General features: G+C 33.8%; 1 protein-coding gene across 1 annotated transcript in view; it reads left to right on the top strand.

Annotated features, from left to right (window-relative positions):
* COL11A1 (collagen type XI alpha 1 chain) overlaps positions 1–26,318 on the top strand; it is a 195,933-nt gene that overhangs the window by 103,519 nt on the left and 66,096 nt on the right. Inside the window, exons 30-39 of the mRNA XM_024751257.1 lie at positions 1,444–1,497; positions 3,079–3,186; positions 6,147–6,200; positions 11,431–11,484; positions 11,618–11,662; positions 11,796–11,849; positions 11,965–12,009; positions 13,519–13,572; positions 20,277–20,330; positions 24,946–24,999. Coding sequence (XP_024607025.1) covers positions 1,444–1,497; positions 3,079–3,186; positions 6,147–6,200; positions 11,431–11,484; positions 11,618–11,662; positions 11,796–11,849; positions 11,965–12,009; positions 13,519–13,572; positions 20,277–20,330; positions 24,946–24,999 — 576 coding nt within the window. The remainder of the gene's footprint in view (positions 1–1,443; positions 1,498–3,078; positions 3,187–6,146; positions 6,201–11,430; positions 11,485–11,617; positions 11,663–11,795; positions 11,850–11,964; positions 12,010–13,518; positions 13,573–20,276; positions 20,331–24,945; positions 25,000–26,318) is intronic.

The raw sequence follows: 26,318 nt of genomic DNA, 5'->3' as shown, positions 1-26,318 counted from the left end.
ACTTCATAGCAGAATCATGAACTAAATCCTAAAAGAAGAGGAAAGTATCACCAGGTAGACAGAGAAGGTAAAGGATTTGCAGATGTGTGTGTATGTGTAAGTAGTTAACCAATGCAAGAATTACAAATGGAAATACAGGTAATTCAGTTTTTCTAAAATCAGTGTGTTGGATGGAAGTAGAGAGGAGATTTAAGACCAAAGATAAGACTATAGAGGTGAACAAAGTCTAGATCATGGTAGGAAGGAGAGGGGGGATGGCAGCTTATATTCATCATTAGCACTTTGGAACCATTGAAGTATTTTAAAGCAAAACTGACGTGATCAGTTTAATGTTTTGTAGAGCTCATTTGGTAGCATGATGTGGAAGTGTAGGAACTAATCTTCTCAGCTCTGTTCTCAGACTTGGCCTGACATGCCTTTTTCTCAAACTCTGCAAGTCAATTAGTGCTATTGAATACATGAATGCTTATTCTCCAACTACTAATTAAGGTACCAACTGCCCCCTCAAATCTCCAGATTCACTTCTTGCCTCACCAGAACCAGCACCAGCACAGCACATCATCATCATCATCCTCATGTCTTTCTTTTCTAAACACCCATTCTATTCCACCTGTACCAAAATTAATACAAATTATTGGTAAAACAAAAACTTCAAACTACTCCACAATACTCTGAACAGAGTTATTGCTCAATTAATGCTATTGAATACATGAATGATTATTCCTTAGGAATTAAATTTTTTTTCTTGAAATTAAGAGACAGGAAGGTTATTGATGAAGCTTATTTCTTAAAAGTCTGCATATAGTAAAAATGACAGTAAATATTTTCATAGTCAAAATTTCTCCTCTCTTTGCTAAAGGATGCCCAGTTTTCAGCATCATTTGTTTGTGCATATGATGTGATGATAAGCAATCTCTATTTACACGTTAAGGATAATATTAATTTGCTTATTCTTCACCTGAAGAGAGATTGTAATTAGAGAACAAGTTGAGTCAGAAGACATTTATCTAAAGCATAGGAGATAAAATGAATGATATAAAATTCTTAGTTATATATCAGTAAATTAAAGACATTTTATTTGGTTATCCAGAGTTATTGTAATCCAAAGTTAATATAATTAATTAAATTTTTACTTTTTCTTTGTTCAAATAACATAGGATACATTTTGTTATAAGAAAATGGTTATTCCCCCCTATAAGATAGAGAAGATTCAATGGACACATTTGTGAAAACTTTTCTGTTAACTTAGAGGCATTAATTATGGGAAAATGGGAGGATACTGGGGATAAAGGGTTAAAATAGGGAAGAGGAGGTTTCACAACTAAGGTACTTATTTCTCAGAACAATTTTTCCTAATTACCAGTACTCATAATTTGCATAGCCATATTTTAGATTCATAGAAACAATTGATTAAACACTTGTTTTATTACTTATACATTTTAGGGTGAAGATGGTTTTCCAGGATTCAAAGGGGACATGGGTCTTAAAGGTGACAGAGTAAGTAGAAAGAAATTTGCACTAATACATACATTTGTGTGTTTCTTCTTATAATTAAATATTGCAAACACAGGATAAATAAAAATGTACTACCCGTGATATTTTTCACTTCCATTTTTATATGAAGATTAGGTGTTTAATTTTTGTAGAGATAATATAGTATCAGTTGTTTTTTAGATGTTATGTTAAATCTCTATATGTCCCAGAACATCCATAGTTTTATATATATATATACATAATATATAGGGTATTATTGTTTACAGATATTTTCTAAAATGATGATCAAATTGTTTTATATAATTAATTCAATAGATTTGTTTTAAATTTTGTTCACACATAGTGAGCTATGCTGCCTGGAAACTGTATCTGCAACTTTTATGAATGTTCACTATATAGTTGTCTTGAATTTTTGAATGTAGAAATAGTACACTGTTTTTCTGTTAATGAGTACCTTGAAAACAAAATTGTGTCACCTAAAGTAAATTAAATTTTATTGGGAAGATTTATTTTATAACTAGTATAATAGTATCTAATAAATTTAAGCAAAAAAGGATACTATAGAATATTGATTTTCCTAAAATGCACAGAAAGCCTGTGTCCGGGATAGGGGCAATAACTTACACATCCCAGTTCCTAATACCTTAAATGCGAAAGCCAAGTTTAAAACAGAGACATTTTTCTTGTGTTCCAAACGGTGATTTCTAAAGTCGCTATCATCTGGGAGGAGCAATTATTTTCCCTATTACCCTGATAGGTTCTCAGGCTGGTGCCCTGTAAAATTAGACTGACAGATGAACAAGAGAAAAGTAAACGGAAGTTTGCTAGCATATGTATCATGATTATACATGGGAACACTCAGTGACGAGTAACTAAATAGAGTGGTTACAACTGGGGCTTGTATAGCATTTTAGCAAAGGAACAATAAATTTTGAGCAGGAAAAGGACTTCGAGTTTCTAATACTGTAAATTGTGGGAAGGCAGATATATGGGAAACTAATGGTATATAAAGGCTAGTTGTAAAGTTTGTTGCATAGGTAGATTCCACTGGTACCTGCTTCTGACTCTGGACTGGTAAGTGTCTAGTTATCACTACTGATTAATTTTTGTCCTTTCTAGTAGAGAGGGGAGGAAAGATACCTTTGCAAATTTGTGCCTTGCTTTTAAGCAGGTATGGGGTGGGTAGAGAACTTTTTTTTGTATCTGCTTTTTTTCAATTGCCTTCAGTTCAAAATAATCCTTATGCCACAGTGGCATATTTTGGTGTAGCATATTCAGCCAACCTACGGTGTCTAATTTTGATTCTTATTTATTTTTTTCTCTCTCTCTTTCTGCAACACAATGTATTAAAATTAATTTAATGTAGGGCTTCTGTAGTTTTTCAACTTTCAGACAGCATTGAGTAGTTTATTTATTAATTGAAAGATTGATGAAATCAAATACTTTCAAGCCTCTTTGTCATATGTAATATGTGAGTAAACAAACCAAGAGTTGAAGAATATAAGTTTTTGATAGACTATAATTTCTGCCATTCAGTCTCCAAGATATTTTAAATTACAAGAATGTTGTTACTCTGTGTTTCAGGGGGAAGTTGGTCAAGTAGGTCCAAGAGGAGAAGATGGCCCTGAAGGCCCCAAAGGTCGAGCAGGTCCGACCGGAGACCCTGGTCCTGCTGGTCAAGCAGGAGAGAAGGTTAGGGAGCAACTTTAAATTCACAGGTCCTCTTGTAGATGATGCTTCACTGTGATTTTAGGGTGTTTTTAATCACCTGTGATGTAAATCTAGAGGGTTTTATTGAATTTCAATTTCTTGAATTTCAGTTTCATATCCATATTACTACTTAGAAGTATAATCATGAGACGGGCACATTTATCCTCTTTCACGCTTCCTTATTTTCTAGTCCCTTCTGCTTCCATTGGCCATGTAGAATCAACCACTCTTAATGCTGTTCTATATTAAAAGTGCAGAATTTGAGCGTGATTAATGAAGGCTGAAAGAACCAATCAAAGATGGTCTACTTATTATTTTTGAACAACTTGAATCATCTTTGGCCCTCAAACCAAAATGTCCTTTTTCCACTCTTTCCACATTAACATATATTTTTACAGGATAAATGTTTTAAAAACTACTGATGTTCAGGCCAAACTTGAAAAGGTTTTAATTTTAATCTGGGGTTAACTCAAGCATCACTATGTTTTAAAATATCCCCAGATAATATTAATATTAATTGCTTTAAGAGCCACTGGGCTATATGCATAATGTCAAAAAATATTTGCAATCATTATACTTACATTTAGATAGGATATTAGGCAACATTAAAATTATACCTTCGTAGAATATTTAGTGATATTGTAAACGTCTTATAATGAACCTGAAGTTAAATTAAGACAAAACTAGAAATATCTATGACAAATGCTTTCTGATTATATACACTGAAGGAAAATATAAATAATAATCTCTAGGTGATATAAATCAAATGATTTCCATTTTTTTTGTAAATATGACTATTCTCCAATTTTTATAGTGGGCATGCCATTATTCTATAAATATGGAAATTCCATGCTATGTAAGAAAATTGTCATCTCTGCCCCTTACCATCCTATCCCAGAAGGAAAATATATAAGGATTATATAAGAATTGTGACTAGACAAATAAAAAATCATTTCCTCATGTCATTATGAGTCATCTGATATAGTAGTTCTTCTACAGTTTCATACTCTCAGTTGTGGTTTGTAAACTGATTAATAATGTCATTGTGTTTAGGCAACGGAGGGAAAAGATAGGATTGGGGAAATAAGGGCTTACAAGGCCTACGACCCTTCTACTTAAAGTGCTCACTTGCCAATAGTTAACGATACTCTAGGACCTTCCTCTTTTCTCAACCCCACTATATTCTGTGTAAACGGTCCCACAAACTATTCTGAGGCATCAGGACTTTACCCCGCAGTGCTTCATCTTTCACCTTTCATTAGAATTTTCCCTTTTATTGAAGTTGCTTATCACCACACTGAAAATACAAAGAAATTTTCTGTCTGGATTTATTTTTAAATGACTCTAAAATGAATGAATTTACATTCTAATGTAGTATTAGCATAGACTACAAAAGTTTTCTGATAATAATTAGAGAATTTCATTAACCTTGAAATCAGTAGCATAAAACAAGCTGTGATAACTTACTCTGTCCAAGGGGACATCATTATAAGTATGCTTCTTAAGGCTTGTTTGAATGTTTTCCATCTGAAGACTGCTTACCTATGCAGTGTTGATCATGAATCAGACAACTGTTTAGTTCAACCTATAATAACAAGGTCATAAACTATATTCCTAATTTCTTGCCTTGCTTCATCCAGTAAAATATTTATTTTTTCATAAAATCCTGCTCATCTATTAATGTTATATATATAGTAATTTGAACTTGTTTGTTTTTATTCTTATTTCATTTAAATGCACATGGGAAATAATGATACTGTGTGTCTGTTAATGTTTAAGACTTTGATAAATAATATTTTATATATGAAATGTGCTTTCATAAGATCTTAAGGAAAATGTCACAGTAAAATTCCACAAACATTTTATTCAATTCATTTATTTTAATTTTATTTTCTCTCTACTCATGTTTTTAATTTAATGCTTTGCTCAAGGGGCCAATTTTGTTAGTTTAGCATTTTAAACCTCTTAGGATTTGTTATACATCTTTGGGCTTCACTGTAATTTATCATGTTTCAGCACTATCAGATTGAGAGGTAATCTCATTGCACTGGAAGAAAATAGCTGCATATTCAAGTTCCCACCTGTAGGAATTAATACTCCACAAAAATCATTATTTAGCTATATCTGTCACCATTTGGTATTTATTAACCCAATTTATTCAGACATTTGAATAAAAGAAGAAACTTTGCTTGAAAATCAGGTTCAGGGCTTCCCTGGTGGCGCAGTGGTTGAGAGTCCACCTGCCGATGCAGGGGACACGGGTTCGTGCCCCGGTCCGGGAAGATCCCACATGCCGTGGAGCGGCTGTGCCCGTGAGCCATGGCCGCTGAGCCTGCGTGTCCGGAGCCTGTGCTCTATAACGGGAGAGGCCACAACAGTGAGAGGCCCGCGTACCAAAAAAAAAAAAAAAAAAAAAAAAAATCAGGTTCAAATTTCTTAGTATAGTTATTTAAACTTTCCTTACTTACCAAAAAAAAAATGTTAACTTATGATTGCTTGCTTTATATTTACAGTGAGAAATGAATTAATTTTATCAAATAGATTACCTTTAGTTGGAATGGTAAGATCTACTTGCAGTTCTAACTACATCCATTAATTTTAAATAGTATTTAATGTTCATAAATCTTAGGTGATTTCTTAGCATATTCTTTAGCTCACAAACAGTCCTAGAATTCTTTTTACTCAGTGTTCTATGTCACTAAAGAAGGCACTGTCACTTAGACAACAGAGGTTAAGTTAGTGAACATTATAGCATTAGCAACATTTTTTTCCCAATTCAAATTAAGAAATATAATGAAAGTAAAGAATAGCAAAAACTTGCAAATCTTCCTTTCAAATGTGCAAATATGTGGTTCTAACTTCTAGAAAAATGACTAAAAGCATCATTTAAACTTAATTTATCTTAGAATTGATTATTATTATTATTATTATTTTAACTTTAGGGGAAACTTGGTGTTCCAGGATTACCGGGATATCCAGGAAGACAAGGTCCAAAGGTAAAATAATTAGCTTAATTTTTACAGTTTATCAGCCTTTTGTAGATACACTTAAAATTAATCATCTATGGTTACCTTTCAGTTTGTAATATAGAGATGATGAATCCTTAAAATATAATCTTATAAGGGAAAGTCAGAGGCAGTGTGGGCACCTGGAGTGCAGAGAGTTCAGAGATCTTAGGTGATTTTGGATTGGAGTATTTTAGAGACAGACTCATGAAAGGAAGGCACAGTCAGCCACTTCCTTGTAAGTGGAATAAGGACTATTCCAGGGCAGTATATTAATATATATAGAAGCTTTAAGTAGATAACAGGTGATGGATAATAGCTTTTGATTTCCTTTCTGGTACCCTGAAGGTTTGAATGACCACTTACATTTTTTTTAAAGGAAGAATGACTCTTCTTTCATCCTCTTTATTTTCCCTCATTTCCACAGAACTTGTTTCCTAGGGCTACTGTAACAAATCACCACAAACTTGGTGACTTAAAACAATGGAAACTGACTTTGTTACAGTTCTAGAGGCCAGAAGTCTAAAATCGAGGTGTCAGCAGGCCCATGCTCCCTCCAAAAGTCCTGTGGGAGAATCTGTCCTTGCCCCTTCCATCTTCTGGTGGCCCCAGGCACTTTTTGGCTTGTGTGCAATCTCCGACCCCTTCTCCACACGGATTTTTTTCTGTGTCTGTATCTTCTCTTCTTATAAAGACACTTGTCATTGGATTTAAAGACCACTTGGATAATTCAGGATATTCTCATTTCAAGATCCTTAACTTAATCACATCTACAAAGACCCCTTTTTCCAAATAAAGTAATATTTGCAGATTCTAGAACACTTGGATATTAGATATATCTTTTGCAGGGGCACCATTCAACCCATGCACTCAATGCACTCAAATTCTACTTTTGACTATTTGAAATATACATATTTTAAGCAAAAAGAAGTTTTAAAAATACATGTTTACTTTGGTGTACTAATTTTCCTCGAGCTAATTATAAAACTTTGCTAAGGCTGCATTTGATGTATTGACTAGTTACATTAAACGGTTAAATGATTTAATATGTAAATTTTGGTTCTTAATATTAAGGTAATTATATGCACATGAGATTATCTATCTATTTATCTATTATTTATCTACCTATATCTTTGTCATCTATCTATCCCTGTTTGATCCATTCAGGCTAGACAGGTTTAGTATATAAGAATACATCCTGGGGGGTTTCCCTGGTGGCGCAGTGGTTGGGACTCTGCCTGCTGATGCAGGGGACACGGGCTCGTGCCCCGGTCCGGGAGGATCCCAAGTGCCGCGGAGCGGCTGGGCCCGTGAGCCATGGCCGCTGGGCCTGCGCATCCGGAGCCTGTGCTCGACAACGGGAGAGGCCGCAGCAGTGAGGGGCCCATGTGCCGCAAAAATAAATAAATAAATAAAAAGGATACATCCTGGGCTTCCCTGGTTGCGCAGTGGTTGAGAGCCCTCCTGGCGATTCAGGGGACACGGGTTCGTTCCCCGGTCCGGAAAGATCCCACATGCCGCGGAGCGGCTAGGCCCGTGAGCCATGGCCGCTGACCCTGCGCATCCAGAGCCTGTGCTCCTCAACGGGAGAGGCCACAACAGTGAGAGGCCCGCGTACTGCGCAAAAAAAAAAAAAAGAAAGAAAACATCCTGGCTGGGGATAATAATCCCCAAATATATATTTATTAATAAGTTTCACAGATAAACAATGAGAGACAAAAATATCCTCCCTCCTGACTAATGTGAACTGCATGAACTTGTGACTCATCATCATGTGGCAACGGTATTTTAGGCTTGCTATGTGGTTTTGTCCTATAATATTTCACTGAATTTCTAGAATATATTTCCTGTATGCTAGGAGGTAATTGAGCCTTTCTAAAATAAGATTCATTTAATCTATGATTTTAAAATAATGCAAGCATCATTTATATGTTTCTGCCTACATTTAGAACACTGATTAATAATTTTTACCTTTTAAATACTGTCTCTAATACATTGTCCTGTCACCTAGTTACCTGCCTTTCAAATGTCAAGCATTTTAACAAGTGCTTTGAGTAAAAGAAGATATTTACTTCATAACCCACAACTTTAAACTATTCGTAGATTATTTGGTAAATTTTTTATCTAATTACTAAATTGAATTGCAATGTGGTAGTGTTTAGATTCAAAAGTGGAAAACTTTTTTTACATGTTACATGAATGAGTACAATTTTCTATTAAGTGTTTATTTGACATTTTTATCTTTTTCTGTTTTTCCTAAGTCAATCCCCTATTCAATATTCATTGACTTATTTTTATTTACAAGATGGGCCAGAATGACTAGAGAGAAATATTTCTTCCTAGAGGAATCAAACATTTTATTTTTACCCTTTAACCTAAATGTCTGAAATTTTGGTCTTTATTTTTTTCTATTACTTTTCTTCATAACTTTTTTCTGTGGTCAAAAACATTTATGTTTCTCAGTTCTAAAACAAAAAAATGATGGATGCATCAAAGATCAAAGATAGTTTCATATTTTTTCCTATGTGGAAGCCAATGAATTTTGAATAGATTTAAGTCATTTTGTACTAAAAATGAAATTCGGCTGCTAATCCCCTTCAAGCAATTTAAGGACTATAATTAGGCAATATAATTTATCCAATATCTTACTAGTAATATAAACCATACTGAGTATTTAAAAGATGCACTGCCATATGCACTATAAAATGATAGCTATTTCAAAAAGTAAAATCTATTTTAAGGTAGGATTCATTTATATTTAAAACAATTTAAAATAATTTTGAAATTTTCAGTTCACTGAAAGAGCCAATTTCACTATTAACCTTTTACTTTTTGGCCTTTTGTTGGCTGTTTATTTTTTCCATTTAAAAGCAGATAACATCTTTTCATGGAAACTGTATATTTTGGTGATAATTTTTATGTGAGAAAAGAAGAAGAATATGCCCATATATTACAAACTGTTTAGTTGGTGGATTGGACATTTTTGCCTATTTCCCATAAATTTCTAAGAGCAGAAACCATGTAAGAAAATAAATTTATTAAACGTGAAATTGATGCATAAGAGCAATTTATTTGAATGGAGTCTCTATAAATGTGTTTGTGTTCTACTCAGGACAGATGAATATTTGTCCTCAAATTGAATTTGATAGAAGTGAATTACTTTCATATTGGATTATAGTCACTTGTCAAATTCCTAGAGTAGTCACATAGTAATATTCTACCAGGTATAACTATCTGATTCTCTCTCGAGAAAGAGAAAAGGCTTTGAAAACCCTTCAAAAAATGTCATTTGCAGACATTTTCCCCCATTGTGTGAGTATTACATGTCCTAAAAATTGTTCTCAGGTTGATCACATAGTGGTCTCTATAAGCATGAATTAGAATATATTGCTAAACAGGTCCTAAAATGAAGTTTAGCAGCTCATACTAAGTTTTGTCCATCAAATCCCATAAGGCTTCGTATAAAATTTTCCTGACTTGTGGAGGAAATATAAATTATGACATCCATTCTGTATGTATCACCTGGGGAAATTGCAGGGTCCAGGAATGCAATGCCAGAGAGTCTGTCTCAGTATGTCTGCAGTGGGATTTGACAGTCCACACTTTTAGCAGTCACTCCAGATTATTCTGATACAGAGGAAGCATTTATCACTTGGAGAAAGATTACTTTAAGTTAGTTCAATCCAAGTGAGTGTAAACTGAAATAGACTCACAGGCATAGAAAATAAACTTATGGTTACCAAAGGTGAAACGGAGAGGGAGGGATAAATCAGGAGTTTGGGATTAAGAGATACACACTACTACATGTAAAATAGATAAACAACAAGAACCTACTGTATAGCACAGGGAACTATGTTCAATATCGTGTAAAAACCTGTAATGAAAAGAATCTGAATAAAGAATACAGATATACATATGTGTAACTGATTCACTTTATACCTGAAACTAATACAACATTGTAAATCAAAAGCAAACAAACAAACAAAACAAAACACAAAGATGTATTCAAGTCAAAGAAGGCTTTGTTACATCTTCCTCAATGCATGGGTAAGTGTGTAAAATCTGCATGTCTACTACTCTTTGCTAGACATTTTACACATTATTGCATTTAATCCATGCACTGGTTGGAATAGGAAAATAGTGTTTGGAAGCCCCCCCAGCCCACCCCTCCCAGGGTCTCATAGTTATTGGTATGTTGAGGAGCAAGGATTGAACCCTAATCTGCTCTATTTCATGATACAATGACAAGGCAAACCAATCACAGTCATGTTCAAAGAGATCTCTCAGCAGATGAAAATCTGGACATAGGTACATAGGTACAAGGTTACGTATTCCATTTGTAAAATGTAGCTGCTTGTGGATTAAATTACATAATGCTTTTACAGTGCTTATTACATCTTTAAATAATCATTACTTATTGTTAGCTATCGTTATCATTTTTATACCTTGCTTTCCTTTATTCCAATTTCCTATAAATTTCAAAGTACCTGTAAGATGCAGATGATTGCTCTCATTTTGTAGAAGAAAAAACTGTACTCATTATTATACTATAGTAATGTATCCAATTACTTAAGTGAATGCGTGACAAACATAAGTCTTGAATTTATGTCTTCAGAATCCCACAAACAGATTCTAATGCTGAACTGTCTGACTTAGAGTCTCAGTTAGATCTAACCACATTCAAACATCAAACAGAAAAGATGGAAGAAGATTTTGTCTTTATGGTTTGACCCAGTTCTAAAGGTGTAAAATACTCAACTAAAAAGTGATAAGTATAAGAATACAATAATGTTAATTCAGGAAAAATACTTTATAAAATTCCTATTTTAATATTTGATTATTCATGCTTGTGAAAAATAAATTTTTTTCAGAGTTGAAGCAAGTATGTAGAATTATGTCAAAAATTTATTTAAAAATTTATTTTATATGAAATGCCCTTGACTTGCTGTTTACTAATATGAGAAATGATATATTTGATTAATTTCCTTAAAGTTAAAAACTAAAATGTTTTATCAATTCATGTTTTCAATGCTTCCAGGATTTCAGGTGTCACTGTAAGTTCATTTTTAAATACATAAATGGAGGTTGTATGGTATCTTAAATTATATTTTTGATTTGAATGCTACCAGCTTGTAAGAATCATTGTGTTCCAAAAGACTTTCAGCTTGTGGCTAAAAATGTTAGTTACTGTACTCATTGTTTATTATTTTTATTTTTGTAGGGTTCCACTGGATTTCCTGGGTTTCCAGGTGCCAATGGAGAGAAAGGTGCCCGGGTATGATATACAAGTATATTGTTCTGGACTATCTAATATAAATGTTCTTACATGAGTACCTATCTCTCAGCACCAGACTCACAATTTACTGTGATATACTGCGTATTGAAACTGTTTGAACTGTCTTTGGCAGGGTGTAGCTGGCAAACCAGGCCCTCGGGGTCAGCGTGGTCCAACGGTAAGTACCTTGATTTAAAATATGATTTTCATTTTTCATCTAACTCTCCTATTTTCTTCAAAAATAAAAACTGATCCCATGCCTTTAGATCTACTTGGAACTAGATCAATTTCATCTTTGCTCTTATGTGCAGGGTCCTCGAGGTTCAAGAGGTGCGAGAGGTCCCACTGGGAAACCTGGTCCAAAGGTATCATCAGCACTTGTTCCATTTGGGCTTTCCTGTAAGTTCCTCTTCTAGAGGATGGATGTTAACAGAAGGAATCTAAACTGATTTTTTCCGGTTTTTGTGTTATTGTTGCCAGGGCACTTCAGGCGGTGATGGCCCTCCTGGCCCTCCTGGTGAAAGAGTAAGTATGATACAGTCATATCATATAAAGTAAATATTAGTATGCTGCAAATGTTTAAATTTCTGGGAAAAGTTACAGTTACATGTTTCTGCAAATACATGTACACAGTCATCCATAAAATCTAGTCAGAGTTTAAAAAATTCCTATTCTTTAATTTACTTTCCTACAAAAAGCTTAATCAGTTATGTGCTATTAATTTTGTTATAGAAATGAGAGAAATTATATGTCTAATTGGCCTATGATATCAACTTTTAAACAAAAATAATTGTTTTCTTTTAAATACACATGTAACACCTATGCCTTCTCCTCCACTCTTCTTGCTTTCCATACTGATACTCACTTTGTTCCTGGAGCTGGCAGCAGCTTTATGCTGGTAAAATGCAAGCTACCAGTAGCCATTAAGTCACAATCAATATACATTCAAATCAAGATAAAACATCTATTCCAGTAAATAGGAAATCTATTTAGTAATTTGATTTTCAATTGGTATAAAATAAAGCTAAATATACATAAGTAAGCATGCCCTTTATTTGTTTGGTTGGGTTTTTTTTTTTGGCAAAATATAGCATTTTTTGTAGCCAGATTTTTTAAAAGCTATCCTCTTGATAGTAAATTTATTAACTTTATTTTTTATTTAAGTATAAATAAATCCTAACCTAATTGTATTACTTAAGAAATTTTATTTATACTATGTTCCATTTTATATATATTCCTTTTAGGAATATAATTATCATGTTCTGGTCATATAAAGGATTATCTTTCACCATCCTTTTGCTGCGACCAAGATAGTCTTTGTAATAGGGTCTACTTTATGCCTTTTAAATATATGTAAATCTAAGTGTTGAATAATATAGTTAATTAAGCATCAAGTCAAGAGCAATATTATAAATGTATATTTGGATTTAATGTTAATGAGAATAATTATATAATAATGTTCTTTTCATCTTATCTACAAAAGAAGTTTATACATGAGTAAAATGATAGTGACATCCTCAGAAATAAATACGTTTTAAATATAGAGATTAGCTAAAGGTATCCTCTATGGTCTTTTTGAGATAGTCACTTATTTTTTTCTTTTAATTTTGTATGTCTGTAGAGTCAGAACATTTATAGAATCAATTTTAAAAATAATTTTTCTTTTTGGGGGCTGTGGACTTGAAATATCCTCCATTTATGGATGTTTGTACCCAGTGTTTAAAGTAGATTATCTACAGGGTTCCTGATACATCCATGTTCTATTCATTTTTAATATGAATTCTAAATATTTACAGTGTTCTTCAGCTAAGACCATTGATGTGATGTGCAGTTTTGAGTAGTGAATAGTGTGGAAGATCATCCATTTTGCTTTTAAATTACCATAGACTATCTTGTTGTAATGCAATAGTTCTCCCATTATGTTAAAGAAGCTGTATTTTATATTGTTCTTTATCTGTGGAAATAAACTGCAACGTATAAAGATGTGCCTTATAAGATATATTCTTAAATTTCCCCACTGCTTTTTCTCTTCAGGGTCCTCAAGGACCTCAAGGTCCAGTTGGATTCCCTGGACCAAAAGGCCCACCTGTAAGTGTCATGGTTTTTCTTTCTCTTTCTTCATTTGACAGTGTTTTCAAATTTTGAAAGTCATAGCTTTTATATTAAATAATATCTAGGTACAAATATGAGTAAAAATTCCTATAAAAACAAAATTGTGCTTAATAATGCCAGAGTATGTATTTTCAGCCTATGAAGTTTATCAAATGTTTCTGAATCTAATTTAAATATATCTTACTAAATATTCCTTCAAAGTATATCAAAACTAGAACAACATGAATATTATTCTCTCAACTACTCTTCTACTGCAATGGTTTTTTTTTTTTGGTTTTCTTTTGTTTTGTTTTTTTGGTTTTTTTTGTGGTATGTGGGCCTCTCACTGTTGTGGCCTCTCCCGTTGCGGAGCATAGGCTCCGGACACGCAGGCTCAGTGACCATGGCTCACAGGCCCAGCCACTCCACGGCATGTTGGATCTTCCTGGACCAGGCCATGAACCCATGACCCTGCACCGGCAGGCGTACCCTCAACCACTGCGCCACCAGGGAAGCCCTGCAATGAATATTATTGACAGCATTAAAAATCATTACTGAATCTTAAATATTTGGTATATCAATTTCTTTTTTAGCTTCCATTATCCAATGTATCCTTCTTCAAAATGTCACTTCCTAAACATCCTCCAACATTCTGACATTACTTATATCACATTGAGATCTGTTTATTTGTATTTACTATTTTTGCCTCTATAATGTATTTTTCTTAGAAAATGTAATGATAACCCTTCCTGAATCATTTCCTTTTTATAAAATTTGTTTAGAACCACAGTCTGTAGAATATCTCCATCAAATATTTTCACAAAGTTAATTGAAATCTTTTACTTTCACACAAATATTTGTGGGAGTATAGGACATGCTCAGTGCTCAGCTGCTTTTTTCTCTCTCTCTCTTTTTTCTGGCAACCTATTCAGTTTATTTATGAGTTAGAATCAACTTACTGTCTTAGTCCATACCGGCTGCTATAACAAAAAAGCACAGATTGTGTAGTGTATAAACAGTAGAATCTACTTGTTAGAGTTCTGAAGGCTGGAAGTCCAAGATCCTCATCCCAGAATGGTGAGGTGAAGACCCTCTTTCAGGTAGCAGACTTTTCACTGTCTACTCTCTGGATCCTCTTTTATAAGCCACTAGTTCCATTCATTAAGTTTCCATGAAGGTGGCATAAGCACTGCCCAAAAGTCCCATCTACTAATAACATCATTCGAGGGTTAGGATTTCAACATCTGAATTTCAAGGAGACACAGACTTTCAAACCATAGCACCCACCTGTCTAAGGAAATTGTTCTCACAGTGTGGTCCCTGGACCAGAAGATCAGCAGTACTTGCAATTTATTAGAAATGCAACGTCTTGTCTCCACCTCACTCACCTAATCAGAACTCTAGGAGGGGCCCAGTCTGTGTCTTAATGAACTCTCTAGATAGTTCTGATGCATGCTAATGTTTGTGAACCACTGTTCTAGTCCAGAGTAGACAATGCTATTCAAACTTTAATGTGAATGTAAATCATGCTGGTATTTTTTTAAAAATGTAGATTTTAACTCAGTAGGTCTGGGATGGGTCTTGAGACTTGACGTTACTGGCAAATGTCTAGATGATGCCAATGCCAGTGGTAAATGGACCGTACTTTGAATAGCAAAGTTCAAAAAAGTTTTGGCTGAGAATAAGACCAACATAGTTTGAATATTATCTATGCTGTAGGAAACTAAGTATAGTTAAAATTTGCAGTCAGTGATTTGAGAACCAAATGTTTTCTCAATGTAATAATACCAATAACTAACTCCTAGTGGCAGTTTTACTCACATCCTGGTTATTTTCACTTAGTGGCACATTGATATAGATTTTTGGCTGAATATTTTAAACTGATTTTTGAACTGAATCTTTTTTTAAAACTTTTATTGGAGAATAGTTGATTTACAATGTTGTGTTAGTTTCAGGTGTACAGCAAAGTGAATCAGTTATACATATACATATATCCAATCTTTTTTAGATTCTTTTCCCATATAGACCATTACTGAGTATTGAGTAGAGTTCCCTGTGCTATATAGTAAGTGCTCATTAGTTATCTATTTTATGTATAGTAGTGTGTATATGTCAATGCCACTCTTCCAGTTTAATCCTCCCTCCTCCTTCTCCCCTGGTAACCATAAGTTTGTTTTCTACATCTGTTGAACTGAATCTTTTTGGCAAAACCACAACAACATGCACCTTGTGAGAGGAAGTTACGTGAGGATTTTTATATATGCCAATATTTCAAAAATTATACATCCCAATGTTCTTATTTCTAATAATTATATATAATATAAATAATTATAGTTAGTCAAATATAGTCCAGTAACAATCTTGCATAAATAACGATTCAGAAAATTATAAATTAAGATGTTATAAATTTAAATAAATGTTACAAATGATTACATTTTTAAATATGTTGAAAATCATTTATAAGTAAATAAATATATTCTCCAATTTTTAAAAATTAATTAATTAATTAATTTTTTGCTGCATTTGGTCTTCATTGCTGCGTGCAAGCTTTCTCTAGTTGTGGCCAGCGGGGTCTACTTTTCATTGCGGTGCACGGGCTTCTCATTGCGTTGGTTTCTCTTGTTGCAGAGCATGGGCTCTAGGTGTGAGGGCTTCAGTAGTTGTGGCTCACGGGAACAAAGTGCAGGCTTGGTAGTTGTGGCGCACGGGCTTAGTTGCTCCACGGCATGTGGGATCTTCCCGGCCCAGGATGGAACCCGTGTCCTCTGCATTGGCAGGCGGATTCTTAACCACTGCGCCACCAGGGAACTCTTGTTTTCCAATATTTTTATATTGAGTTTGAATAACCCCCTCTTTCTCTGATTAGTTTCAAATGTGATTTTAGCTGACATATTTGAAAAATGAATTATTTATTGTGAAATACTGACTTAAATGCTGAAACTCTCTTACTTTCTAAAATAATTTTAGACACTGTGTTTAAAATATTATTTTTATCACAACAGTCTTGCTCTAGTACAGCAAACATATCAAGAAAACTTATTATCTATATTATTGTGTTATGAAAGGATTAATACAAATAGCTTGTATTAAACAAAGGATAATATAGATACTGTCTGCTTATAATATTGTTTGCTCACTATTTCAGTTTTGTTCCAAATGTAATATTAAGTCATGTAAAGTTGCACATACAAAGAAGTGAAAATACTGTTGCAAAAATGATTTTGCACACAAGATTCTTTCATAAGTATTTTGAAGCCATGTGCATAGATCATTGTTTAGCAACATAAAATCCAGTGATATGTGTAACTTCAACATTATCACACCATTTATATTTGTACAAATTGTTAAGAAGTTTCTCTCATGTAATATAATTTTATTGTCAAGAAAGCCATTTTTTCCTCAAACTTTTTCAGTCCATTCTGTCACGTATCTTTCAACAAGTTTTGAGCCATTGATCATGCATGCATTTTGTCTCTAAGGAGTATTAGAAGTATAATAAATGCCTACACTTGAGAAACATGTAGTCTGCTTGGACAGACATGACACTGTTAAGGAACATTGCTTTCACTGCTAAACAAAATGAATTTTATACTCTATCTCTCTGACAAATGAAACATTAGTGCATGAAATAAGAGTACCTATCATTTCTCTGCTATGTAGTTGTATAACATATAGGAAAGAACTGTCTTCATTTCTTTGATATTTAGAAGGAGGGATTCAGGTAGAGAGATAGAACCAAGCTCCTCTTCCTTCAAATTAATTGATTCATTTTCATTGTAATCAGGAAATATATATATATATATATATATATATATATACACACACACACATACATATGTTAGATATATACATGAAAAATAAATGAAAAAATATATATATTCACACAGACACATGTGGAGTATGGATTAAGCACTTAGAATGTTCATGTTTAGAGTCTGTTAATCTCATGCCAGTGTCAGCATATAGTTATCCCAATTAAAAAAATTAATTTAGGTGATTAGGATTTATAGCATGACTACTGTAAGATACATTCTATTTAGAGAAAAGTCAAAACTCAGTGCCAGTGTGAAGTGAAAAACATCTTAACATTTATAAGTGTCGTTTCTCGGATTGCTTTGCTGTATATGCACCCTCCCACCATTTAGATGAATTTGTTGTCACTACTCTTCACCAACAATACTAAAGGGGCAGTCTACTTTGATCAATAAAATTATTATATTTAAATTAACGCCATGAAATTATTTGGTAATTAATATGCTTATTTTATTGGATAGTAGTGTGAGGCCATTAAAATTACTTAGGATTGGGCTTCCCTGGTGGTGCAGTGGTTGAGAGTCCGCCTGCCGATGCAGGGAACATGGGTTCATGCCCCAGTCCGGGAAGATCGCACATGCCGCGGAGCGGCTGCGCCTGTGAGCCACGGCCTCTGAGCCTGCGTGTCCGGAGCCTGTGCTCCACAACGGGAGAGGCCACAACAGTGAGAGGCTCGCGTACAGGAAAAAAAAAAAAAAAATTACTTAGGATTAATCACTTAATATTAGGAATAAATACTTAAGAAAAATGATGATGGTATGAATTCTTTATATAGTCTATTTACACTGCTTCCATACGATATCTAGGAAAGCCATTAAAAATCATGTTGCATTCATCCCATGTGACATTTTTTAGATGTAAGATCACTGTTTTAAAGAGTTATAATATTTTGCAATAAAAGTGTAATCTATACTTTTCACACCAGCAAATATAACAAGATATTTAACTTTTATATTTACAGATTTGCTAAAAAACATGTAAATGCCTTATACTGATTGCAAAACTCATCATTTGAGATACACTTTAGCGTGGTGGAAAAAAAAAACCTGACTCATGTTTATTATCCTTTAGCTGTCGCCCTCTATAATTTTAGTTAAAACTTTTACTACTGCCCTCAATTAATGGCATATTTATTCCCATATGTATCAAAACAGTGATAGAGCACAGGATTTGTTTTTATTTACTATTTTGAAATACGGAACCTAGATGAGGTCCACTAGCAATCAACTACTTATAGATGTGTCTCACCTCTAAACCGAGAATGATACACCTAATGCCTAATACATAGATAGGTAATATATGTTTTTGAAAGAAGGGATGGGTAGATGATATCCAAGAACATTTGGGGGACTTGGTTAAAAACATTCCAGCTTTGGTCCTTTGGGTGGATGGGAATAGAATCACTGAGATGATCCTGGAAAATATGAACAAATCACTGAGGAAGCTATGATCTTGTGAAATATCATAACAGGCTTTACTTAGAGCTGGTAATTTAACCAGTGTGTCAATAAAGATGCAATCAGGAAGCAGAGCTGGTACTAGTTACTGTCGGGAAGGCTTTCCACTGAAACGTTATAACCAAGCTAGAAAAAGTCTTATTCCAGTGGGAAAAAAGCTATCTGTGAAAATGATCTTATTTTGAAATACCTTTTCTCAAACTCAATTTACAAAGAATTGATATTTGAAAATAGCTTTATGTAAATAATGTATTTTTAAATAAATAAGTAGGTTTATTCAAATAATTAACATACTGTGAAAGGTATACCTGTTATCGTTAAAAATGTTATTACAGTGATCATTTCTCTTCATTTATCCAGACATTCTCACCTAAGAATATCTCTGCCTATACGTATTATACATGTTTTGAAAATTGAACTTGGTGCTTAATGGTTTCTGAGTAGTATGAATAATCCATAACGCAGTCTAAAGAAGCAATCTATTTCTACTAAGTATCTAAAACATAAGAACCTCACAGAGTTGTTTACTTTAAGTACTTAGTTAATGGCTTCATTTATTTTTTCAGTCATGACAAAGACAGCATCCTTTACTGAAAGTGATAACATAGTAGATGTGCTCTCCAGTGTTTAATAAACATTATGCTTCCAAGAGGGTATTTAAGAAAACCTGCTGGGAAAAATTTGTCCTGATGACTTCTAAAATTGAGCCTTGCACCTTGTTTCCTTTACTTGAAGCAACTGGGAAGTAAAATGCCATTGTTTTTAAGTTTGTATTTCTTTCACATTCTTAGTTAGAGCTCAGACCACCACTAGAGGACACTATCTATCTCTGGTATCCAAGTCTCAGTGCACAAGAAATTGTATTAGGAACACATCACCAAAAAGAGGGAAAAATATTCATTTGTCAAGTACTGAGGAGCTAACATTTTTACAAAAACAAAAATACAAACCAATATGAATATGCTTTTTGAAAAGAAAGATGCTAATGAAATTTAAATGTAAAATATTCAGATGACAGTTGTACAATTTTCTCCTGGTCTCATTTATAGCTATAGACATGCTAAAAAGATATATACAGGGGCTTCCCTGGTGGCGCAGTGGTTGGGAGTCCGCCTGCCGATGCAGGGGACACGGGTTCGTGACCCGGTCCGGGAAGATCCCACATGCCGCGGAGCAGCTGGGCCCGTAAGCCATGGCCGCTGAGCCTGCGCGTCCGGAGCCTGTGCTCCGCAACGGGAGGGGCCACAACAGTGAGACGCCCGCGTACCGCAAAAAAAAAAAAAAAATACACATTCTACCGTATATGAAGTCAATAGAACATCAAAATAAGATATCTAATGAAGATATAAGAAAATTGCCTAACATGTATTTAGATTATAAATAATTCAAGAAATATTTATGACGTTTGATGTTTAATATTTGTGATTTCAGGGACCACCTGGAAAGGATGGCCTGCCAGGACACCCGGGGCAACGTGGAGAGACTGTAAGTGACCCCAGTCTTCTGATTCAAATTTTCTATCTCAAGCACTTCATCGTTTCACAGAAAGATACTTTATTATTAACAAGTCAATTATCAGGTTAAGGACAATGGTGAAATTAATTCCATTTAATCTTTTAAAAATATATTTGCAATACATAAATAGACCTATGTTTGTATCTAAACATTTAAATAAATATACTTGAGGACATGGATGTTACTTAATTTTCCTTATTTTCAATAACAACATTTTAGGGATAAGCTGATGGAAAAGACCTCATTGTCTTTTGGATACCTCCACAAGGTTGTCAGCCTTGACCCTTTCACATAAGTCTTTGTTACAGATATATTCCACCCTACCCTTTCACCTTTCCACTCTCTAAAGGAGACACATTACAATAAACTGCAGATAATATACTCTTCTATCCAGAATTAAGGGATGAAATATTTCCTGCTATTGGAACTGTAAGGCTGTAATTGGTCTAGAACTATGTCAAATGCATTCTCTCCTCTCAAGTAGGAAAATGGAAATGGAAAAAAATGTAACTTAAATGATGGGGAATATAACATTAAATACATTCCCTGAATAACTTATGTGTATAACAGAGGTGGACAGAGGGGAAACTGGCAGCTCAACTGTGGTTTAAGAATCCTGGTGGTTTTGTTTATTTACTCTGCCACTGTTAACAAAACTTTGTATCTGACTGTTGCAGTGGGATGGTAGTCTAATATGAAATCACCATGGATTAGCATGTTTCCTTGGAATCAATTCTTGGTTCCTAACATTGATTAATTTTATCCAGATTGCTTAAGGAAGCCACAACACAGACTACCTTTGACCGTGTGGCTCAAAATTATCTTAGGGTATTCTGCCAGCATGAACACATATTTGGGGTTCAATAGAAATACTGGATAACAGATTTGAAAACATGATGATTTTCTACATAGGATAAACAATCTGGCAGCAGCAGCCAATTCCTGTTTTGCTCACCAAATGACAATTCTTAGTGTAATGACTTCTTAGTTTTAGTCAGATTGTAAACTTCAAAGTCTTGGATTACAAAAGCAAATTCAAGAATGATTTTAGTGAGACCAAAGAGTAAAATTGTTTGGGTTTCCTCTTGGGAAAGACATCTCCATGATGAGCAAGAAATAAACTCTCTAAAGGATAATCCACATTCAAATTTGCAAATGCTTTCTCATTCAAATATTGCAGTCAATCATTTTTAACTAAGTCATGGTATAGCTTCTTGGGAATACCTCTCAAATATTTCCAAAATGTCTTTTGAGAAAGGGGTACCTAGAGAATTTTTTTTTTTTTTAATATTTATTTATTTATTTATTTATTTATTTGGCTGTGCCGGGTCTTAGTCACGGCGGCCTCTTAGTTGTGGCATGTGGGATCTAGTTCCCTGACCAGGGATCAAACCCAGGCCCCCTGCAATGGGAGTGAGGAGTCTTAACCACTGGACCACCAGGGAAGTCCCAGTACCTAGAGAATTATCATTATAAAATCCCTTTTGACTTTAATTTAATAAAGAGCTTCTGCTTCTATCCAAAGTAACCATATTATATATAACCTTTAAAGTGAAAGTGGAAAACTAGCGTATTAACTAATGTTTCTAGGATGGATATTCTCATCTAGTAGTTTTTTGTAAACCACAACTAGAATTATGTCTGGAAAATTGTATTCCTGATTTCAAATCCACTTTAAGAACAATAGTGAGTCACCCTATCACCAGGAACCATTCTTTCTCACCTTGTTCTGTGTTGACTGTGATTCAAAAGATTGTCTTGTCCAAGAGTCAGAATTTGGGCATCTATATTTTGATATATATGTTTCCTTTTTTTAAAGAAGAAAGTATTTTATTATATTTGAGCTTTGTTCCCATTCAGAAATCCTTGAATTGAAGGTTCATTATGACATCTTACAATTTAAAGCTTTTTAAGACTACTAGGAATAGAGATAGTCTTTATTATACTGAAACAACCCACGTTTGTCTCAGAAACACAGTGCCAAATCATGCTTTGACTGTAGAGGTAATCAGAATAGGAGTTCCATTTTTATTACTCATGTATCAAATTAACTTCTGTTTTTCAGGATTTTGAAAAACATAATTTAACTTATTATCCTAAAATTAAATGGCAAGGAAAGTCTTATTACATGACAGTATTAGAATAATCGCACTCCATTCTGATCTATAAAAGTTTTCTTGTACATAGTTCATTTGTAAGATCCTCAGTGTCAGATTTATAAGATACTTGCAAAACTCTGAATCTGAATCTCTTCCAAATCTGTTTCTCACTCAGAGGTACTAGCACCCTCTTAGAACATATGAGTACAAGTCTGGGTGGCAAATTTTTCACAGAATTTCCTCAGTTAAGCATTTATTTTTAATCAGTTAATTTTCATAATTAATTATTATTGTGATCAATTTCATCTGCTATTCTTGCTCTCACAGTTACTAAGGAAAAAACTTTATAAGACTAATTTTTTTAAAGTCCTGATTGCACTTACATCTTTATGTCAAACTCTGTGATTAGAAATTGAGCAAAAGGTGATCCAGACATAGGGAACAGATTATGCAACCAGGTGGTGCATGGTTGTTTAGGGAAAGTTGAGATTGTGTACACTTGGTAATGGATATTTCATGACATATGCTTAGCAATGAGTTGAATAGATTTGCTTTTGTGGCATGATAACAAGCGGACAGGTGAGTGAACCTGACTTGAAAAACTGTAGTGGTCAAGGAAAGTGGAGAGTATAGTTCAAATAAGACAGGTCTGTCTACTCGACAAGAGAGAAGAAGCTGTATTTGCGAGTTTCTGAGATGACATGGTAGGATTAAATGACTGAGCTTGAGGACCTGAGGAAAGTCTGGGATCTGAAGTCACTGTTAATAAAGGGAGAGAACAGAGGTGGAAAATCAAAGGAGAGGATTCATTTAGTGAGAACAATTTTGAGAATGTTAAGTTGAGGAAAAAGCATAAGAAGGCATTGATAACAATTGTGATCATGGAAGTTATTGAGATCATCTAAGGAGTAGCTAGGATGTGGGACTAAATGCTGTAAACAAATGATAAGAGTAACAGCACTAAGAGCTGTTAGCTCTCAGTGAAAAAGAAAAAAAAAAATACTATGTATATATATATGCTTACATATGTGGGTACAAATTTCCACACCATTAAGTTCCTGAAAAGTTAAAATTAAGCAGTCAAGCTAAGTAAGTGCTATAATATATTTCCCTTGAATTGATTCACTTTGCTGTTGTTATTGATAACTCAAGTGGAAACCTGATGGTCTTAAGAATTAATGTATTTTTTTAACAGATCTTTACTGGAGTATAATTGCTTCACAATACTGTGTTAGTTTCTGCTGTACACCAAAGTAAATCAGCCATATGCATACATATGTCTCCACATCCCCTCCCTCTTGAGCCTCCCTATCCCACCTCTCTAGGTCATCGCAAAGCACCGAGCTGATCTCCCTGTGCTATGCTGCTGCTTCCCGCATGTCAATGCTACTCTCACTTCGCCCCAGCTTCCCCCTCTCACCCCGTGTCCTCAAGTCCAAAAAAAAAAGAATTAGTGTACTTTAAAAATAGGAGAAATTTGTTTTCTTTCCCCATGGCATCAATTAAAATAATTACAGATTCTTTTCCTGCTTTTAAGTTTTGTTTTTATAAATAATGTAATCACAATTATCTGGAAGTTCATGATACAAGTGTGGGGCTAGTTTCTGCTCTTTGCTTTCTAACTTTCTTATTTCCAATCTGATGTTATAATGAATAAAACTTTTGCAAATACTATTTGCTTTAATTCAGTTCTTTGGCAGGTTTGTCAGTATTTTGAATCTTTATCCAACTGTTAAGTGTCAATTAACTCACATGAGAAGGAAATTTGCTAATCATAATACAGTCATGCAGAATACAGTCATGCAGACCCAGGAGTCTAGAGAAATATAGACACCAGAATATATGCCCAAAGGCCTTGTTTAGTGAGTACATGTGCTCACATCTACTGGATTTTATTCTAATGACTGCATTATATGCAAGGTACATTTGTAAGTATATTCTTTTGGGTTTTAAGAAAGAACACTGATAAAATGTTGAAATAATGACAAAGCATGCAAAGCTTTCTTTTTATAAATTTATTTTTATATCTTGTTTATTTTATGAGATTGTTGGAATGCAGGAAAGAGAAATGCATTAATATGACAGACTGTAGATTTATCTCTGTATAAAGAACCAGTGGACTGTTTCAAAGAATGTCTAAATCCTCATTTATTTCATCCATAAACGTTTCTCCATTAAAATTTCTGTGTTGTCTGACTCAGTGAAAGAGGGCTAAGAACACATTTTTGCTCCAGCTTCATCCCATTTTCTTGTTTTCTTTTTTAAGCTTATTGAAAGTAATCATAGGACTACAGTGTACAATAGTGAAGATGTTAAATTTTCAATATAAAAAGAACTGGAATGTAATAATTCATAGGCATTTAAAAATAAGTATTTTTAGCCAAAAGATGATTTTCTTTTAATGTGAATTATTCAACTGTCTCAGAGAATTTTAATTTATGCTTTGTGTCATGGATAGCTTTTATAGATTTTTTTTTTTACCTTAGGGGTTTCAAGGCAAGACCGGCCCTCCTGGGCCAGGGGGTGTTGTTGGACCACAGGTACGTTCCATTTTACTTTATTTTCTTAACAAGATATACTTTCTTGTTTATATTTTCACCTTTGCTAAGTTGTGTAAAATTTGCTCATTTTATTGTGAAAAGTTTTTAATTGAAATTTATGTATTTTTACATTTTGGATGGCATTTAAATATATAATTTGCCTGTATCAAATGAACTTCAGCAAACCATCAGTTAGTTAAAGCGATTTTTCAATTGCCTGAATGAATAAAAGAAAAGAATAAAATAAATGACATTAAGTCAGAAAGTTTACAATGAAGGTGACACGAAAGCCTGATCATGGCATCATCTGCTAAAAACACCACATAATTTTTAAATAGATTGGCCATAATCTTTTTTGGGGATTTCAAATTATAAAATGACTTTAGTTTTCTAAGTATAAATTAGATTTAGAGGTATAATATATTAGAAATATAAAGCTTCTAACACAATTCTTCTAAAATGTTAATATTTGCATTATATTACATGTTTCTTAAAATTTTTGTCTTCATAACAATGATTTCCATCAGTGATAAAATATTAGTGTGTAATCTTTGAGTATATAGAAATAATGGCAAAGACAAGTAGCTTTTTCAAGGGAGGTGGCAGAAAGAATCTCAAAACTTGATGCAGTGTATCCTGAATTATAGTATTAACTACTTATAGAAAATAATTCACAGGGATAGAAAACAATGTTTTTATTCTGGCATAGCCTATTGAATGGACACGACACATCTAGTTTACTCAGCTGGAATTTTATCCCTGCTAATAACAAATTATAGCAAAAGAGCAGTTGATTGAGTGTTTTAATTATTTAATTGCTTTAAGTAGTCTTTTCTCAGCCTACAATTAGCTCTTAATACTTTGTAACTCAATCACACACCACACACACAGAGAGAAACGAAAATGCGTCTTCTTTCTAGAAATATGTGTGATAGAAGCAAAAACGAAGAATTCTTGGATTGGTTGATCCCTTCTATTTCAGAGATCACTTTGAGCCAAGGGAATTTCTGTTTGCTACTTTATAAAGAAGAAAACAGTGTGCATGATGCTCTTTTTGCTGATTTCTGTGTGTGTGCTGAGCCTTCCTTTTAACTGCTTATCAGTTTTAATTTTTAAAAAACCCTCTAAATAATTATTTTCTTCTTTATTCCAAACAACTTCACAGCAATTTTCTGTGGAAAAATCTAACTGAAAGAATCATTCCTATTATGTTATTTATCTCTGAACAGAAATAGAATTAGGGCCCCAACTAGAATGTAAACATCTTGGGGCTTAACTGAACATTTCAGGTCCTCACGATTTTGAAAAGTCATCTCTGC

This window comes from Neophocaena asiaeorientalis, unplaced genomic scaffold (genome assembly GCF_003031525.2).
Source record: "Neophocaena asiaeorientalis asiaeorientalis breed wild unplaced genomic scaffold, Neophocaena_asiaeorientalis_V1.1 scaffold147, whole genome shotgun sequence".
Classification (NCBI taxonomy): Eukaryota; Metazoa; Chordata; class Mammalia; order Artiodactyla; family Phocoenidae; genus Neophocaena; species Neophocaena asiaeorientalis.
Note: the sequence above shows the minus strand (reverse complement) of the source record. Positions and strands in the feature narration are given on the sequence as shown.